The sequence below is a fragment of the Eriocheir sinensis genome, chromosome 33, assembly GCF_024679095.1.
Source record: "Eriocheir sinensis breed Jianghai 21 chromosome 33, ASM2467909v1, whole genome shotgun sequence".
NCBI lineage: Eukaryota > Metazoa > Arthropoda > Malacostraca > Decapoda > Varunidae > Eriocheir > Eriocheir sinensis.
The window spans coordinates 5,576,338-5,596,253 of NC_066541.1; the positions used below are offsets into that span (position 1 = coordinate 5,576,338).

Genomic DNA, 19,916 nt, shown 5'->3' on the forward strand with positions numbered 1-19,916 from the left:
AAGATGAGGTGGAAGGAAGGGACATGAGTTAAAGGAATTGAAGAGTGGAGGGAAGGGAAGGAGGGAGCTTTTGATAAGATTTGAGCGATAATAATGAGTATATTTGTCTCTATTAGATACAATATACTTAGGCCAGTAAACAGATAGATGTACTCGGAAGAGCTGCAAAGATAAAAGTAGAGGAGCGGAGGCCAGCTGGAAGACTAAAGAAGGCCTGGAGACTGTTTGTGGAAGAAGACTTAAGAATGAACATCAGGGAGGAGAGAATATACAATCATCAAGTGGAAAAGACTCATAGCCCATCCACCCCCACAAAGGAAATTAAGGACATTAACTCAGTAGCAGCAATGGGCCAAATTTGTGGCTTTACCGTGTAGCAGTGACGGGCCAAATTTGTGCCATGATATAAACCCCCCAAAATAGATGATACATAATCTGATCACAAATGGTTTGATATATATTATGAAATGGTTTGTGTGAGGGGTGATTTTTTCTCATTTTTCTCGCTTGGAGGGACCATTAAGAAACATGAACCCTGCTGCTACTGGGTTAAGCAAGAAGATACAGATAGAACTAAATCTACTATAATGGCCACCTCCACCACCATCTCCTCCACAGATACAAGTGGTTCACAGAGCTGGACCTCCAGTGGTACGCCCTCCCAGCTGTGTCGTCCCTCATGTTCGACTGTGGGGGTCTGGAGTTCCCCGCTGCCCCCTTCAACGGCTGGTACATGGTGTCGGAGATTGGCACTCGCGACCTCTGTGACCCCCACCGCTACAACATCCTGGAGGTGAGAGAGACAGACAGAGACAAGACAGAAACAAAAACAGACAGAATTAGACAATCAGAGACAAAGACAGAGTGACAGGAACAGAAACAAGAGCCAAATAAAAACAGATAGGAATAGAAACAGACAGAAATAGAAACAGAGACAGAGAAAGGCATAGATGGAGGCAGAAACAGACACAGACGGACTGAGACACAGACAAATAGGAACAGCAACACAAGGAGACACAGAGAGAAGTAGACACAGAAATAGAGATAGATAGACAGAAACAAAGAGACAAAAAAGACAGACACAGAGAGAAACTGGAATCGAAACAGATACAGAAACAGAAACAGAGAAAGAGAGAGAGACTAACCCCCTTCCTTGCCCTCCCAACAGACCGTGGGGCAGAGGATGGGCCTGGACACAAGGAGCCCAACAAACCTGTGGAAGGACAAGGCTCTCATAGAGGTCAACATTGCTGTCCTTCAGTCCTTCCAGGTCAGAGGTCATCTCCCTTCTCATCATCATCATCACCATCAATGTATCTCATCACTGACATTCATTTCACCATTAATATGAACATTGATATCACTTCTATTCTTGCCTTCATCAGCACACTCACCATTGCCATTCATTTCACCATTAATATCAACATTAAGAGACTCCCATTCCCACCACAACCTTCATCATCAACGTCATTAGTAATTATGACCAGCTGTAAAAATGTCATTATCCCATATTAGTAATTATGGTTGGTATCTGCTGTACTTCATTTAGGCTACATGTTGATCTGTAATCTGTTTGGGTAATAAAATATTAACTCTCCTGATATGTACGTGATATAAATAGAATAAATTATGATCTCCAAAGTGGCCTCAGTGCCTCAGCATTGATTCAAAAGTGACATGTGCAAATACTGAAGCTAACCCTTACTACAACTGACATTCGCTGACCTCCAGAGCCTCAACGTGACCATCGTGGACCACCACTCGGCCGCAGAGTCCTTCATGAAGCACTTTGAAAACGAACAGAAGCTGCGTGGAGGCTGTCCGGCCGACTGGGTGTGGATCGTTCCGCCCCTGTCAGGCTCCATCACGCCCGTCTTCCACCAGGAGATGTCCCTCTACTACCTCAAGCCATCTTATGAGTACCAGGACCCTGCTTGGAAGACACACATCTGGAAGAAGAACAAGGACATCAACCGCAATTCCATCCGCAGAACCAAACGCAAATTCCGATTCAAGGAAATTGCCAGGTGGGTTGTGGCAGAACTGTTCATGATAATGTGTTTGTTTTTTCAGCAAAAAGATAACAGAAGATGCCAAAAGAGTAAGACATTTTTGAGAAGTATCTAGACACTCCCCTACTGGAAATGCTGGTCTTAGGAGAGAGGAAGTTCAGTAAGGGGAAGGAAGTTGATGAGGCAAAAAGCATTTGACTCTACTGTGTCCTAAAATGGATATGTGGGTGGCCCGCCCTCACACACACACACACACACACACACACACACACATGGAATACATACTCTTTACAGTGGTTGAAAGTGCCATTTTATACAGTTAGCATCAGGGAGATTCTACTGAATTGAGTGTCTACTGCATAGATTCAAATAAAATTAAATGAAAAACATCCATTTCACTGAGTTACATTGTGTGTTTGCCACCTTTCCCAGAGCCGTCAAGTTCACCAGTAAGCTGTTCGGGAAGGCACTGTCCAAGAGGATCAAGGCCACCATCCTCTACGCCACGGAGACCGGCAAGTCGGAGATGTACGCCAAGAAGCTCGGGGAGATCTTTGGCCACACCTTCAACGCTCAGGTGTGCTGCTGCTGACACACACACACACAAAATTTCTTTCCATTATATTTTCACAGTAGTCTCTCTTTATGCCGTCTTCCTGAGATGTAGTAACTATTTCTCAGTTCTAACAGAGAATCAGAATATTCACAGAGTGCATTCTCAGTGATTTTCTTAATAGTACCATCCTCCTGAGATGTATTAAATATATTGTCTTAATATTGAAAGCAGAAACAGGAGACATTAACAGAGTTCAAGGTATAGTAGTGATTTTCTCAATGCCATCCTTCCTATGAGTATCAACTATGGTTTCTTAATGATAAAAGAAGAACCAGGAAACACTAATGTAGTATAATCTGTATTCATGATTACATTGCTGTCGTCCTCCCAAGGTGTACTGCATGGCCGACTACGACCTCATCAACATAGAACACGAGGCGCTGGTGCTGGTGGTGACCTCGACCTTTGGCAATGGTGACCCTCCAGAGAATGGGGAGGTAGGGCAGCAGGAAGGTGGGCCGAGGGGTAGAGGACTCCTGCAGATGCCTAGAGTCTGTGGGATGAGACAGTAACCACATAATGCATGGACACTGCAGCTGGCCGGCCGGAATGGCATCAGTGAACCAAGTCGAGGCTTTGTAAATAGTGTTCGAGATCATGAGAGAGAGATTTGTTCTTTATATGTGACTGTTCCTCTGAAGATCAAGATAAACGTCAACATTCACCATTGTTATGATTCACTGTTGTATAACTATTTTGAAATTTCTCTTTGATTTATGAATTTGTTGTTTTATATCTTTCTAAGAACAGCATGTTTTGGGCATTATTTCCAAAATTTGATGTAGCACTTGGTCTGCCTCCTCTTACCTTTAACATTTATATAATTGTCTCATTGATCTATTGTGAGGTTCATGGACGTTAAAAAGTTCTTGAGTTATTCTCGTTGCCTCTGTCAAGAGTTACAGTCCACTGTGAGTCATTCGCCGGTGGCAGTTGTAGTGAAGAGAATAGCCTGTAGCCTTGCCGTACTTATGTGTCTACCTGCTGATGCCCTGACCTGCAGTTTACATGTGTGGAAGGCAGAGTAAGGGTTGTTCACTGTTTGACAAAGACCCTTCTAATTAGCGCCCATATCAGAGAAAAGAAATACATCCTCCAAAAAACTGAACTGAAGTATACAGATGAAATGTTATCAAAATATAGATTGATTATGAAACTTTTCTTGACAACATTCTCCTCCTATTACTTTCCTCGGTTTCTTGTCTGAGTACTATTTATTTTTCCTGTCGTGGGTGTTAATTGGAAGGCTGTGTACAAATTGGCAAACACACCCTGCAGGATTAGTCATGGTGCTCAAGCTGCCTGACTCTCACCACTTGACATCTGACTTGCCTCTCGTGTAGCCAAGCAGGACAAGGTTACCGGTGGAGAGGCTCCTAAGGCTTGCACGGGTTAAAGATCTAAGTGTATTTAGTAACCAGAGAGGTGTTTGATCCCCTAATTAGTAGCACATAAACCCCTTGTAGTGTTGTGCATAAAAGCTGCATACATATCTGCCAGCAGCTCTAATAATTGTTTTAGTGCAGTGCATGGCTCCTGTTGACCCCCTTTGTCTGTCCTCTCTTCAGGAATTCTCCAGAAAAGTCTTCTACAAGTTCAAGTACAAAAAGGTATATCCAGCTCCTTGCCCTTTGTTGTTGTGTGTTATAGATGTTGATGATGCATTGGTGTGTGTTGTCACTGTTGCCTGTGTTGTTGCTGCATGAATGTGTGTGTGTCTGTGTGAGTGTGTGTGTGTGTGTATGTGTGTGTGTGTGTGTGTGTTGATTAACCCAGTAGCAGCAATGGGCCAAATTTGTGGCTTTACTGTGTAGCAGTGACGGGCCAGATTTGTGCCGTGATATAAACCCCCCAAAATAGATGAGACATAATCTGATCACAAATGCTTTGATATATATTATGAAATGGTTTGTGTGAGGGGTGATTTTTTTTCATTTTTCTCGCTTGGAGGGACCATTAAGAAACAGGATCCCCGCTGCTACTGGGTTAATTGTTTCTCACACCGCTATCATGCTTCCTCCACCAGCAATGTTCACTAAGTTGCTACATTGGAATCTGTTGCTTAAATGTTGCCATGCTCCATTGATGAAATTAAAACCATGACCAGATGACTTGCCAAAAATAAAATAGAGCTACATGGAAATACCAATCACTACTATATAGATCACTACAAAAAAAAAATATAAACGAAGTCAAATTTTCTGTTCCAGTCATGATCGAGAAAATAAAATGGGGGCTTAAAACAATAAAATTTACATATATTAATAAACAGAGGAAGTAAAGGATGTAAACTTACCTATATACTGTACTGGAAACACTTTATGCTTTGCAATCAGCTGCCTGCTAATATTATTGACCTATTTGATCTCAGTACTCTCTGTTGGTGAACTTTGGGCTCTGTCTAACACCGTCCCTCTTGGCAGGACTTCGCCAAGAACCTGTACGCCATGAAGGTTAGCGGGACGGCAGCTGATATTGATGATGTCTCCAGCAGGTCAGTAGTGTGTGTGTGTGTGTGTGTGTGTGTGTGTGTGTGTGTGTGTGTGTTCATCCTGTCAATCTTTCCATTCCTGTTTCACCGTCTTATTTGTATATTTTCCACTTAGGATCTCAACTGCCTCTGATCATCTCGGTTTCTTTTCATCTTTCTTCATTTTATAGATTCATCTCTCATCTTCTTTCTTTCCCTTGTATCTTCTTTTCTCACATTTCTCTGTTCATTTTCTCTTATTCATCTTTATCTATTCTCTAAGTCAGCATCTTCATTCATGTAAATATAATAATTTTAATCTAATTGCTTGAGGTGTAATGTTTTTAAATTTACTCGATTTATGATAGATAGAAATGTTTGCTGCTGGATTTTTTTTTTATGAAATAATGTATGAATTCATGTATAGCTCAAGATATTGGTTATAATATTTATATAATTTTTTGCTGCTCATGTCTTTTTAACATGATGTCTTTACTTTTGAGGCTTCTCTTTTTATTGATAGCTAATGATTGCCTTCTGAAACTTTACTTTTAATACTTTTATCCATGAATGTCTCAGCTTTTGTGTTGCTGCTCATTGGTTTGAAAGTGTTGTGGTGCTCTTGCTGTGCACAAAAAAATTTGTGTGAATTTGATAAAGTAGATCTGTTACAGTGCCTTGTATATATAAACTAAATTTTCTGTGAGGTGTTGGCTCCATCCCAGGTTTGGCTTCTCTCTCTGTGGCTGTCTCTTTCTTTTTCATGATGTACAGCTGACACAGTAAGGGTTGCTAAAGAAGTGAAAAACTCATTCCTGATGTTTGGTGTTTAAAAGGGAATCACAGAAAAATCTTCTGTTCCAAAGTAGTATCCCAGACAGTAGGCTAAAGATTTATTAATTAGCCGATCACAAATTTTCCTGACGAAAGCATACGTCATCAGTGATCTCTTGTCCTTAAGCACATCTTTCCTCCATGCACAGATGATTTTATGTAGGCTGTTAGGCATTGGTACCTTACCTTGCAATGTGAAGAGCTCCGATAGTGTGAGACGATGGACCTAGAAAAGGCACAGGAGTTTAGCAAGGTAGACTAACAGGACCTGGTGTGGGGACCTTTAGATAATGGGTGGGGAGCAGCAGTGATGATGATAGTACATGGTGATGATGATGGTAGTGGTGATGGTAGAGGTCATGACTATGGTGGTGATAATGCTGGTGATATTAGTGATAATAAATTGAATATGGCAGTGATGGAGGTCTCAGTGTTCATAAGGAGTCCAGTCACAGTCAGAGGGTGGAGAACTAAGTGGATGAAGGATCTTTATGGTTTTATGGTAGTGAAGATGGCAATGATGATGGTGGCAGTGACTGAAGGTGTTGGTGGTGTTTCTCAAGATGTCGTCATTCTCGGAAGCTTTCACATTGTTCCTTTTTTGTTTGTCTTGCTAGAAGAAGGGAAATAAAAATAGGTGAGTGCATGGATTTTTTTTTTTATTAATAGTGATGATGATGACAGTGATGGTGTTTTGGGGGAGTCAAGCCACTCTCGATGGCTTTCCTTGTTCTCTTTCTGCTCGTCTCTTGCTAGAAGGAAAAGAAACAAACAATGCAATGTTTTCTCTATTGGTGGAATTCATGCTGGTGATGGTATGATGCTTCTGGTGGATTCTCGATCATTTTCAGTAGCTTTCAATGTTCTTTTTTTTTTTTTGCTTATCTCTTGGTAGTACTTCCTATTGGCAGGACTACTCGGCCCACAAGAGGTGAGTGGGGTAGCTCTCTCCGGATTAGCCATTGCCTGAAAAGCATTAACTTAATCCCTACTCCTCCCCACACATCCCTCCCCCACACATCCCTCCCCCACACATCCCTCCCCCACACATCCCCTCCCCCACAATTCCCTTCATCAGTATTCCTTCCAACACGTCCTCAAAGCACATCCACTGAATAAGTTTAGATAAGCACAGTCTAGCTAAATACGTTTCCTCCAGCACTACCAACCCAAGATTATCCTGCACATGTCTTACTGTGAAGCACTTCCTACTTAATGAACCAAACTCTAATAATTTAATACTGATAAAGAAATAAGCTTCAGTCCCTTTAAATATTTCCAATAGAGCACCGATAAGATTCCTTATCTTAATAATATAAAAAGAATCATAATCCTGTACATTTGAAATGCCAAGGTGTTCTTGTTCGTTTACTTGTCCTGGTTTTTTTTATATATATGCCGCTGGGCAAAATAAAACTAATTATTATTATTATTATTATTATTATTATTATTATTATTATTGTTATTATTATATATTTACTACAAGTTCTATAAGATATCCCATCTAAGATAACCTTTTTTGTATCCTTTGACTGATACTTAACCCAAGTTAGCACATTCTGTTAAGAAAACAACTTTGATCCTAGTACTTATGTCCTGATCATGTGTGGTTCTTGCACATCAGCAGGGACCCTGAAACCATATACCCACAGATAAGGTGGACCAACTGTATATTTTTCAACAGAACCACAATAAGAATACAGAACTAATGTAAAAAACTCTCACAATTTTAAATAATCACCAACTTCTAAACGTCTGCAACAAATAATTCCCTATCCTCTGATACAGACTGAACCTCCCAGAGAACCCCTGTCTCCCCCCTCACTGTGTATTCACCCTCTCAATATCTTGTTGTGTCTGCACTGTGCTGACCCTCCTTTGCTTAGTACTCCACTTATGATAGGATGCATCTAATGGGTATCTTTTGTGTCTAACTCTTTGATCTGCTTGGACTCCCTGAAGGCTGTTCCCTGAGTGTGTGGCAGTGTTGGTGTTAGAGGAAAGAAACACAGGCTTAGGGCAGTAGCTTAAAACCTTTCAGATGATGACTGTGTATGAACGTGTGTTGACATATCTAAACAAGGCCAGTCACCTGCTCTTACTCCCTTTATATATTATTCCGAGGCTAATTAATATGTTCTAACTGATAGTCCAGAGTTGAGAGCAAAAAAAACAAATACTGGGAGTGAAAATCATTATTCCTTCTTTATTTTGAGTAGGCAAAAAGCAGTGTTAAGGTATCCTACAACAGGTGACTGACTCTGTACAGCTTTAATTTTCTTTTTGTAAGTACAACCTGTTGTCTTGGCCACCTGTACATACCACAAAGGCAGCCACAGTGATCAGCGGCAGGTGTGCGGGTAAAGGTAGCCGGGAACACTGGCTCGGGGACTCACACGGTCACCTGAGGGTAGTCACTGTACTGCTTCTAGTCGGCAGAGTCCTCACCGTGTAATGCTTAGTTAGTTAGGAATCCCTCCGTACCGCTAGACCCAGGAAGTATCTTTGCCACACAGTACTTTGACTCAACAGTATTTTGGCTCCCATGTATATTTCCTGTGTACATGTAAATTTATTGTTAGTGTTTATATAATATTCCTTAACAAAATTAGCCATAGTACCAAGAAGTCCTTTGCATCAGCTGACAACAGTATAATCTCAACTACTGATCTCACATTAATCACTTGTGTTTATTTCACCAAAGTTCATACAAACACACTGATCTAACAACAGAAAAGACTGATTTATAAAGCACACACTGAGAGACAATTCCTCTCCCCTACCACTGGTCTGACACTAAACACCTACTTTTTATTTCTTCATTCTCACAGAGGAACATCCTACTGGTCTGATTCTTTACATGTTAAGTTTCTTCATTTTAACAAGGTGTCACACAAACACACTAGATTGCACAATTCTATTCTGTCTACAACCACAGCCACCTCCTCAATTCTTACAACTTCTTCCTTAACCTCCACAATCTCCTTAATTCTCCTTGACATACAGAACCTTCTATTTCACCTCCACAACCTCCTTCCCACCTGCCACTGCTCAGTGGTGACCCCTATGCACCTGCCAACATTTACCACCAACCATGGCCACGATGCCACACATTTTGTGCTGTTTTCACTGATCAGGACCAAATGGGGCATTAAATTGGCAATGTGTGAGCCCAACTTTACTCAGCACACCCACACATTCTTTGCCCTTTCCATGTTAAACTCTGATCACCTCACACCCTTTATCCCTTTCTCTCAAACACAAAACCCTCACCCAGCACACCCACACATTCTCCTTCCTTCCCATGTTAGTCCCTTGCCTCACATCCTCAAATATTCAAGCAAAAAATCTTTACCCAGACACTCTTATATTCTTCCTTCCTTCCCATGCTAATCCCTCGCATCACACCCTTTCCCTGCAGCATGCACCGAAGCCTGTCTTTTATGAGGATGAACAGCTTGACAGAGGGCGCTGGCATGTCCTCTGCGGCACAGGAGAATGGCGTCATCAACTCAAACTTCCGAAGCTCCATCACGTCGGATATCATGTCTGAGGATAACTTTGGGCCTCTCAGCAATGTGCGGTGAGTGTGAGACAGGCGGCAATGGTCCAACTGAAATATAGCTTTGATTGTTTCTCTCAACTTTCCTATAAATTAAACTGTTTCTTGTTATTTCTGGAAGGTTTAATTTCTCCAGGAGATAGGTTGGTTTTGTTCATGACTGTATTAGCAACTCTATTATCTGAAAAAAAAAAAAAATAGATGTTATGGCCCAAGATGCAGATAAAGACTCCAAAGGCCTTAAGCCACAGGGTACCATTTTGCATTTGGCTCAACATCAGAGTGTCCACCTTGCATCTCAGGGGCTCCAGTTTGATTCCCAGCCTGATTTTGGGGAAAGATTTGCTCTTACACAGAGATAAATTTTTCATGTACTTTGAAAAGTAGAACCACCCTCCATGACACAGAAACACTTGGAACATCACCTGCCATCACCTTCCCCTCCAGGTTTGCGGTGTTTGCCCTCGGGTCCAGCGCTTACCCCAACTTCTGCGCCTTCGGGAAGTATGTGGACAACCTGCTATCAGAGCTGGGCGGGGAGCGGCTTATGAAGCTGACCTGTGGGGACGAACTGGCCGGGCAGGAGCAGGCCTTCAAGCAGTGGGCGACCGACGTGTTCAGTGTGAGTCTTAGTAGAAGGGTCTTTCTATGGGCTATTGTTATTTTTTTGTCTTTATTTTTGTTCTTTTTATGACACTAGGCCTTTCTTTATTTAAGGATGTGACAAACTTTGCTAGAGGCAGATAATGTAAGCTCTCCTTTTCCCTTCCATAAGAATGCAGAAGTAAGTTGCCTTAATAGTTATAAGTTGTAGTTGTAGTTTCTAATTTTTCTCTGCTCTAAAGGTTGGGTGTGAGACCTTCTGTCTGGATGATGTGGTGGCCATGAAGGAGGCCACAGCAGCCCTCAAGACAGAGGCAGCAGCCACAGCAGACAAGATCAAGCTCTACCCGTGCAACCGCAATGACAATATTGCCCTCGGTGGGTCCTGTGACTTGACTCGTGCTTCTGTGGCTCTCAGGACATTTTGCAGTAGGGGAGAAGGACCAAAGGCTAAACAAAAAATATACCCCACAACTTGCTACCCTTATAATGAAAGTAAAAAGATGCCAAAAAGAATTATCAAATTTAGTTTCAGAAGTGCTTTCAGAAGTGCAATGATGCTTGCTTCCTGAAAGAGTTTGTCATAGTTACCTATAGTATTGGGGCTGCTATTTCTCATTAACAGTTTGGCTCTGGGTTATATTATGCTTTTGTGTGGAATTTGGAGTTAAGTCAATTCTGTAATAACATTTGTGCTTTCAGGTCTGTCTCGAGCTCATGGCAAGAGAGTGCGGTCATGTCAAGTGTTGGCTTCAAGAAATTTGCACGGAGAAAATTCCAGGTGAGGTATCAATTCCAGACCATCAAAAAAATATCAGTGTAGCTTACAATATATTGGGAGATGATGCTGTCCATTTACTCTCCTGTCACTCATGCTTCTCACCCCTTAACCCGGTAGCAGCGACAGGCCAAATTTGTGCCATGATTTTAACCCCCAAAAATAGATGATACATAAATTGAATCACAAATGCTTTGATATATATTATGAAATGGTTTGTGTGAGGGGTGATTTTTACTCATTTTTCTCGCTTAGAGGGACCATTAAGAATCATGATCCCCTCTGCTACTGGGTTAAGTTGAGATTAAAGAAAAACTATACCCAACCTCCCTAACCCTTCACCCCTCACAATTTCATACTACACCTCCTTAACCTCACACACCCTCCATGCCACACCTCTCTCACCCCTCAGGAGATTGGAGGAACATAATATCCAACCTCTCTAAACCTTCACATCTAAATACAACAACTCTCTAACCCACCACCCTCCTTACCACACCTCTCCAACCTTACACATCACATCCCTCACCCTTCAGGAGATTGGAGAAAAATAATATCCAATCTCTCTAAACCTTCACATCTACATATTACCCCTCTCTAACCTCACCACCCTCCTTACCACACCTTTCCATCCTCACACATATATTGACATATGAAGAAAGATTAAAGGAAATGGACCTACCAACATTAGAACAAAGAAGAGAAAGGGGAGACCTAATACAAATTTATAAATTATTGAGCAAAATGGAAGAAGTAGATAATGAGGAGTTACTACTAAAAGAAGGAATAAACACCAGGAACACAAGAGGACACAGTAAAAAATTGAGGAAAGGAAGATGCTTGAGAGACATAAAGAAATATAGCTTCCTGCAAAGAAATATAGAGGTTTGGAACAGACTAAGTGAGGATATAGTATCAGCGAAGAGTGTGCAAAGCTTTAAGGAAAAGTTGGACAAATACAGATAGTATGGAGACGGGACCACACGAGCGTAAGCCCTGGCCCTGTAAAACTACAACTATTGAAATACACACCTTCCATACCATACATCCCTCACCCCTCAGGAGATTGGAGAAACAATCCTCAATCTCCCCAAACCTTCACATTTAAATACTACCCCTATCTAACCTCACCATTCTCCTTACCACACCTCCCTCACCCTTCAGGAGATCGGAGAAACACAATCCTCAATCTCCCCAAACCTTCACATCTAAATATTACACATCTTTAACCTCACCACCTTCCTTGCCACACCTCCCTAACCTTACAACCCTCCACGCCGCACCTCTCACCTCTCATGTGCTCTCCATTGCTTGCTGCAGCCGGGGGACACAGCAGGTTGTCCTCAGCACCAGCGGCACCGAGCTCCACTACCAGCCGGGCGACCACGTGGCCATCCTGCCTGCCAACAGGAGGGAGCTAGTGGACGCTGTGCTGGCCCGCCTCCAGCAGTGCCCTGAGCCTGACGAGCCCATCCAAGTCCAGCTGCTGAAGGAGATACACACACTCAATGGTATGTTGACATTGAACCTTTATGATGCCAAAAAACTGACAATGAAAACTATTATTTCCTCATTCATATTATATTTTTTTTCTGTTGGCAAATTGTATTGTTAAGGTATCCTACAACAGATGGCTAACTATATACAGCTTTATTTTGAAGTTTGAATGTATTTGTCAAGCTGAATGTATATGTCAAGCCACAACCCTCAAAGCTATCAAGAAAAATAAGAGGTTTTGATATGCAGTGCATATTCATAGCTACTTAAAGCTAGCTCTTCATATATTTTTGTGGTATATTTTTTATGTTTTTAGAGCTCAATAAATTATTTTATCTTTTCCTATCCTAATATAATTACCATAGATACCAACATAGATGTGTTAAAGTTAAAAAGAAATGCACCATGACCTCTGTAGCATAAGAGTAAGCACCCTCTTGATACAAATACATACTCATCTGTAACATAAAATTAAAATCTAATTAGAAATGGAAACCATAATGAATTTTAATTTGATAAAGCTAAAACATGCATTTGATAACAAGGTATATACATCTCTTTATTAGTAGTCACAATGAACGTTAACCAAAACGATTAATATACCAATAAACATCTTAGACATAAATTTCATAATATAACCTCCATCTCTTTACCTCTGCCCACGCAGGCATAACACAGACCTGGGAGCCCCACGACAGGCTTCCGTCAGCCAGCGTGCGGGAGTTGCTCACACGCTACCTGGACATCACCACGCCCCCCACACCCAACTTCCTCCACATGCTGGCAGAGTATGCGCATGACAATGACCAGCGCACCCGCCTGGACCAGCTGGCTACAGTACGCTGCATATCTCTCCTCTCTTCTTCTTTTTGGCCTTTTCTCTCTCATTTTCTAACTGGCCATTCTATTTTGCATATCTTTCTTTCCCTGTTCAGTCTTTTCTCCATTTTCTCATTTCTAACTGTGCCCTCTTATCTGCATATCTCTCCTCTCTTCCTCCCTTTGGCCTTTCCTCTGTTTTGTTTGTTACCTAGCCATGGTATGCTGCACATCTCTCCTTGACTTTTACTTTGACCAATATGAGACGGAGAAGAAATACCTTTTATTATGCACTTACTCCCTCACCTCCAGAGTTATATGTCCCTAATTTCACTTGCTTTCTCTTCACCTCTTCACAGGACCCTCACGAGTATGAGGAGTGGAAACACTTGCGATATCCACACCTGAAGGAGGTTCTGGACGAGTTCTCAAGTGTAAATCTAGACGCTGGTCTTCTCCTCACCCACCTGCCTCTCCTGGGCCCACGGTTCTACTCCATCAGCTCCTCCCCAGAGGCTCATCCTGGCCAGGTCCATGTGACTGTGGCCATCGTCCAGTACCACACAGAAGGTGAGGCATGTCAGTCAGCTTACCATCATGACATCATTCACTTTACAGCATGGTACATTCACCTCAGGTCACTCCTTGTACATTACATAACTTGCTACACACCATACCAGTGGTTCCCAAATTGTGGTGGTGGATTTTATGTCATTAAAATTTCAAACACATCATTAACTGATATTATTTCAAGACTAACTTATGATATGCACTTCAGTGGAGCTGAGTGTTTCTAAAGTTTCCATTTTCATTCAATTTTGATAGTTATCACTCAGAGCCTCATACTTTACATACACAAAATTTTGTAACAAATGGACGAAATTTAAAGGAATAGACAGGCTTTTAGTGCTCCTTGAATCTTGGTGGGAGGATGTAGACTCAGTCATAACCTGTAAGGTGGTGCATGGCCTGAAAAGTTTGTGATCTGCTGCTCTGCACTATTGTCCAGCACCACACAGAAGTAGAGGACTGTATGTGTTGTATCCATCATCATGACATTGTTCACTTTACATTACTAGAGAAAGCAACAAACATGCCTCAGCTTAGCAAAATTGACATCCTTCCCTTTCATAACCTTGTGTCTTGCATTGCAGGGGTTGTTGCCAGTAACTGCTTGTAGATGGAAAACAATATGCTCTTGCTACTTTCCAAGTTTCCATGGTTTAATAGATAGTTTACGCTAGAACAAAGTCGACTCAAGCTAGCATGTGTGTAACCTGTGAAAATTAGTAGGGATACTGAGAGTCATTTGGTGCCTGTCTTCATGTAGGTGCTAATCTCTCTCTCTCCTGCAGGAGGGAAGGGTCCATTGCACTACGGTGTGTGTTCCAATTTCTTAAAGGAGGTGTCACCTGAAGACCATGTCGAGCTCTTTGTGAGGAGGTGAGGCACTCTGCACCTCTGGGTTGCATAGTAACATCTGAGGTTCTGAGGATATGGACACTTTTGAAATATTTGATAGGAGGTACATTGTGTAAATCCTGAAGACATTTCTTGAGTCATCTTGTTATTTTTTACTAAACTTGTCATTGTTGTTGTGGTTGTCAGTGCCTCAAGCTTCCACCTGCCACGCGACCCCAGCGTGCCAATCATAATGGTGGGGCCGGGCACAGGTGTGGCGCCCTTCAGAGGCTTCTGGTACCACCGCCACTACTCTCTCCGCCACAAAAAACGTAAGGGACCGAACTGGGAAATATGACAAAATATTTATATATGTTCTGTGCTTGTTAGTACTGTTAACCTGTGTGTCTCTCCCCTCGCCCAGCCACAGAGAAGTTTGGCCAGATGACACTCTTCTTCGGCTGCCGGACGAAAGCGATGGACCTGTACGCTGAGGAGAAGGAGACGATGAAGGCTTGTGGCGTGCTCACCCACACCCACCTGGCCCTCTCCCGGGAACCCACACTCCCCAAGGTCTGTCAAACTCTCCCTTATCAACCAGCTGTGTGGAATAAGAATTTATCTTGTTAACTTTAGATGTCGTCTTTTAGCTGTGTTGAATTTTTGCACTTACTAGTTTTTGTATTGGAGTAATGTGTTGTAATATATCTCATTATGTTTGCTGTTATATCTATGATACGTGTCTGTCTCAAAATTATTCGCGCATTTTACTTCGCCTTGTGCATTATTCTCCTTCATATTTGGTTCCTGTTTTCTCCTTACATCATCACTTTTTTCCCCCATTCATGTTCCTTTCTCCCCTCAGACCTACGTCCAAGACCTGCTGGTGGAGGTTGGGGAGCAGGTGTACCATCAGGTGGTGCTGGAGAAGGGCCACTTCTATGTGTGTGGGGACTGCACCATGGCTGAGTGTGTCTACCAGAAGCTGAAGTCCATTGTGCAAGAACATGGCCGCCTCTCAGACCAGGAGGTGGAGAACTTCATGCTGCAGATGAGGGTGAGGCGCTGATCCTTGTGTGTTGCCTAGTGTTGGTGTTTCTGTCTCACGTGATAATGTTTGAGGGCTACAAGTTGCCTGGTCTTCGTCAGTATGCTGTTTTGCACTTATTTTATCTTCAGATCTGTTTGCATGTTTGTCCAGGTTAATAAGTCTATATAATGAGTTAAGCCAGAGTGCTGAACACCCTATTTAGTTAGTGGTTTAGTCTGATTATTAGCTTTGAAAGCATTACCTATTGTCCAAGTAATTCTACACAAGGAAGTGATACAAAAGTTATTATGAGGAATGCCTTATCTCTTACCTCCTCCACCAGGATGAAAACCGCTACCATGAAGACATCTTCGGCATCACACTGCGGACGGAGGAGATTCACCGCCAGAAGAGGGAGAGCGCCAGGGTGCGCATGTCCTCGGTGGTGCAGCAAGGCCCCTCAACCCCAACCCAAGCCCCAGCCAACATGCCCAACCTGCCCACCCCCCCACCCAGGCCCAACACCCAGCCCAGCCAGTCCAGCCAGCCCAGCACACAAGAGGACTCGGCAGCCTCCCTTCCCAACGAATAGGGAAACCCTCGAGGGCCGATCAGCCTCTCCAATACTTGTTTCTCCACCACTCTCAAGCGGTTATCAAAAGCTTTTGTTAACTACTTACCAAGCAGTATTAAGCCCACCTAAGTACTTGAGTGGAGTGCAGTCTGGCAGGCTTGTGTGTTGTGGCAGGTGGAAAATGTGAAGCGATGTGGTGACATTCAATAAGGTAAGATTTAGCATAGAAAACTGCAGATATTTTTAGCATCTGGGAGAACTCAAAGATTGTCATCTTCTGTTTCTTGAGAGCAGTAATATAAACAAATACTAGAGTTCCCACATTTACAACCCGTTAATAACTGGTCAGGTTCATCCAGTGTGTCCTAGAAAAGTAATTAGGCTTCAGAATTTTTCTTATGCCTCTAAGCCATTCAGCATCAGATGCCTGCCACTTAGCCACAGTGTTTGGCTAAAAAGACACACATGTCTGCCAGCAGCATGTTCCCTTGTGGACTTAGCAAAGGCAAGAGACAACAGCCACACATCTGATCTTGCTGCACCAGGAGAAACTATTGGAGGTGTTGATTTGCACTCGACAGTTCCCACCAAGACTCTGGCGTCACATGACTGTCCTGAGGTAATAAACGAATATTCAAAACGTTTATTGTTTGTCAATAATTTGCAGTAGATTATGCATTGCATAAAAATATATACTATACATATTACATGAATATATTTGTGAGTTTAAGAATTGGTTGTGCCTTACTTGTTTGAGTTATGGTAAAGTTTTAAGAGAGAGAATGAGAGTATGAGAGAGAGTTAAAGTGGGAGGGAGAGAGAGTTGTGAGGAAGGTGACCAGTGTTCTTTGTTCAAACAGTATTATGTATTAAGGGAGGTGCACTTCACAGGATCCAGCAACCCTAAACAGGACAGTTGAAAAGATAATGAAAAGTTTTTGTCATCTGACAAAAAATGTTGATCCACTTGGTATATTAGGGACATTTTTTGTCAGGTAGTTTTATTGATGCCAAGTGTATCTGTCGGCTGTCCAGAAAAAAATGTCAGGGTCTTGTTGTCATGAACCTGTGTAGAGTATATTCACCAGTTTGTACACAGCGTACCAATTAGTACTCATCAGGGGAAGAAATACTTTGGAAAATTGAAGTTTATAAAAATGAAATATCGTCAAATATTGAATTGAATATTGAGTTGGGTAATCAAACATTATTTTAACTATTTCACTTTTATATTTCAGCTCATTTGTCCAAAGTATTATTATAGTTTTCCTTGAGGAGTCTTCTTTCATCTTGACAACTTTAACCTGTGTTTGTATAGGGTCGCTATTTGGGGCTTTGGCTCAGAGTTTGTGTGAGGCGAGTTGAGCCACAGGTGGCAATTAGCGTGTGAGGTCATGTGTCTGGTCACCTGTCCTTTGTGTATGTGTATGTGTGCATGTGTCTGTGTGTGTGTGTCCTGTACATACAATCTTATTGTAACATCTTGTGCAACACTTTGATAAGTTAATTAATCTTTCAATGTTAACAATGATGACTTAGAATAAGGTAACAAGAAGTACGTATTCCCATTGAAACAATCAACGGTACTTATGAATAATGTTTCAAATGATTTATATTTGTTAAGAAACATATCAGGGCATATCCTATATTACTATTATAAGGCAAGGTTTTAGGCCACTACTGTACATATCCAGTACTACAGACAGTTCTTATCTTACCTGTACTCCTCATACACAGTAATAATCATGATTGTTGATGAAATGTAAAATAGCGTTGATATTTGCCTGCCAGTCTGCCTGACCCGCATGCCCTCTCCAGGTTATGTTGTCAACAGGAACACTTGACACAAGTTTTCTTAATTTCACGTCCACAAATTGTTACGACATCACTACAACATAAAGAAACACACGCCTATACACAAACCCCTCATGGTACTATCTCAGTAGCCAACGGATCTGTCATAGCATTGAGAAAAAAAAAAAAAAGACTTGTCCACTTAAATTATATGTACTTTATATATAGAGAGTGATTTGAGTATGTTTGCCAGTGTGTACATAGCACCCTCCCAATCAGTAATCGCATCAGGGAAATGTGATAATATTTAGTTTATATAAGTTACCTAAGTTTGACAATGCTAAATTTTTATACTTCAGCTTAATTTGAATACATAACTTGTATACTCATGTTTAATTTGACAATACTAAATTTCTTTATACTTCTCTAATTAGACAATACATAATTACTTATAAGCTTAATTTGATGATGCATAATTTCTATAGTTCAGCTACTTTGACTTATTTCTTTACATATGCTTAATTTGACAATACCTAATTTCTATACATCAGTTTAATTTTCTGAACTAGTTTTCCCTGAGATGAGTACTAATTGGAATGCTGTGTAATGATTGGTAAGCACACTTTAAGAGTTCACTCTATTCCTTGCACTCTTTTGGTCGCCTGGCCCATCAGTCTTGCTGCTGCCGGCCGGGGCGACGAGACGCCATAATGTAGTGGGTATGAGCTAGTGGATAAGACGATACATTCTTTTGATAATACTTAGCTAGAGTCTTGCTGTTGATGCAGACTGTTTTATGCACTCTCCTGCACACATGTGCCTGCATGCTGCGAACTGTGTTGTGTTCTCCCTTGTGTTGGTTGTAATTGTAATGAAAAGTTGATTGATTGACTAATAATAATTATCATAAAAAGTTTTGGTGTCCCTGAATTGAATAAGTTTAATAAGGTCCACTTGTGTTCCTCTTACACATGCAGGTCCATGCCATATTAATGTTGATACAATGTTAGCACAATTTACCAACTTTATATCCATTTTGATTCAAGAATGTGTGCCTCCTGGCTTTAATCTACATATAAAGGAGTCATTATAGATGTTTTTATTACCCAAAACAATGCTGTGGTAAGCATCTTTGTTTTGAAGCCATGGCTTTTGACTCAGTGCATTGTGAGGTGGTATTTTTTTTTTTTTACATCAAACAAAAAAAAATGTAAAAAAAAAAAAAAAAAAGCCTGCTAACTGTTTCTCTCATAGAGGGATTAGTATAGAGTGGCCAAAAGAGAGGTCAATTTTGGATGAAGAGGTGTCTTGATACACTTCTTGAAAGAGGTCAAGTCATAGGCAGGAGGAATTAAATACAGACGAAGGAAGGCTGAACCAGAGTTTACCAGTGAAGGGGATGAAAGAATGGAGATGCTGGTTAACTCTTGCATAAGGGGTTTGGACAGTATAGGGATGAACATGAGTAGAAAGTCGTGTGCAGTGGGGCTGCAAGATGTGGGGAGGCATGCAGTTAGCAAGTTCAGAAGAGCAGTCAACATGAAATTATCGACAGAAGATAGAAAGAGAGGCAACATGGCAGCGGAATTTAAGAGGTTGAAGGCTGTCAGTTTGAGGAGGAGAGCTGATGAGATGAAGAGCCTTAGACTCCACTCTGTCCAGAAGAGCTGTGTGAGTGGAGCCCCCCACCGCACGTGAGATGCATACTCCATACGAGGGTGGACAAGGCCCTTATGTATGGAGTGCATCTGTGCGGGGGAGAAGAACTGATGGAGACGATAAAGAACGCCCAACCTTGAGGAAGCTGATTTAGTAAGAGAGGAGATGTGAAGTTTCGAGTTGAGATTTTGAGCTAAGGATAGACCGAGGATATTTAGTGTTGAAAAAGGTGAGCTGAGTGTTGTCAAAGAATAGGGGATAAGTGTT

The 19,916-nt window shown here is 41.7% G+C and overlaps 1 protein-coding gene across 8 annotated transcripts in view; it reads left to right on the top strand.

Annotated features, from left to right (window-relative positions):
• Positions 1 to 19,080, top strand: part of LOC127006615 (nitric oxide synthase-like protein) — a 173,529-nt gene extending 154,449 nt beyond the window's left edge. For 7 of the 8 annotated variants that reach the window (XM_050876720.1, XM_050876717.1, XM_050876722.1 and 4 more), the window contains 19 exons: positions 619 to 793; positions 1,169 to 1,270; positions 1,732 to 2,027; positions 2,445 to 2,589; positions 2,961 to 3,065; positions 4,197 to 4,238; positions 5,052 to 5,122; positions 9,354 to 9,515; positions 9,942 to 10,116; positions 10,340 to 10,475; positions 10,800 to 10,878; positions 12,196 to 12,386; positions 13,040 to 13,209; positions 13,551 to 13,761; positions 14,547 to 14,634; positions 14,800 to 14,924; positions 15,017 to 15,165; positions 15,458 to 15,649; positions 15,966 to 19,080. In XM_050876720.1, coding sequence (XP_050732677.1) covers positions 619 to 793; positions 1,169 to 1,270; positions 1,732 to 2,027; positions 2,445 to 2,589; positions 2,961 to 3,065; positions 4,197 to 4,238; positions 5,052 to 5,122; positions 9,354 to 9,515; positions 9,942 to 10,116; positions 10,340 to 10,475; positions 10,800 to 10,878; positions 12,196 to 12,386; positions 13,040 to 13,209; positions 13,551 to 13,761; positions 14,547 to 14,634; positions 14,800 to 14,924; positions 15,017 to 15,165; positions 15,458 to 15,649; positions 15,966 to 16,214 — 2,863 coding nt within the window. In that variant the 3' untranslated portion in view covers positions 16,215 to 19,080. The remainder of the gene's footprint in view (positions 1 to 618; positions 794 to 1,168; positions 1,271 to 1,731; positions 2,028 to 2,444; positions 2,590 to 2,960; positions 3,066 to 4,196; positions 4,239 to 5,051; positions 5,123 to 9,353; positions 9,516 to 9,941; positions 10,117 to 10,339; positions 10,476 to 10,799; positions 10,879 to 12,195; positions 12,387 to 13,039; positions 13,210 to 13,550; positions 13,762 to 14,546; positions 14,635 to 14,799; positions 14,925 to 15,016; positions 15,166 to 15,457; positions 15,650 to 15,965) is intronic. The other variant, XM_050876716.1, reaches the window with a different exon arrangement.
• Positions 19,081 to 19,916: the final 836 nt, after the last annotated feature.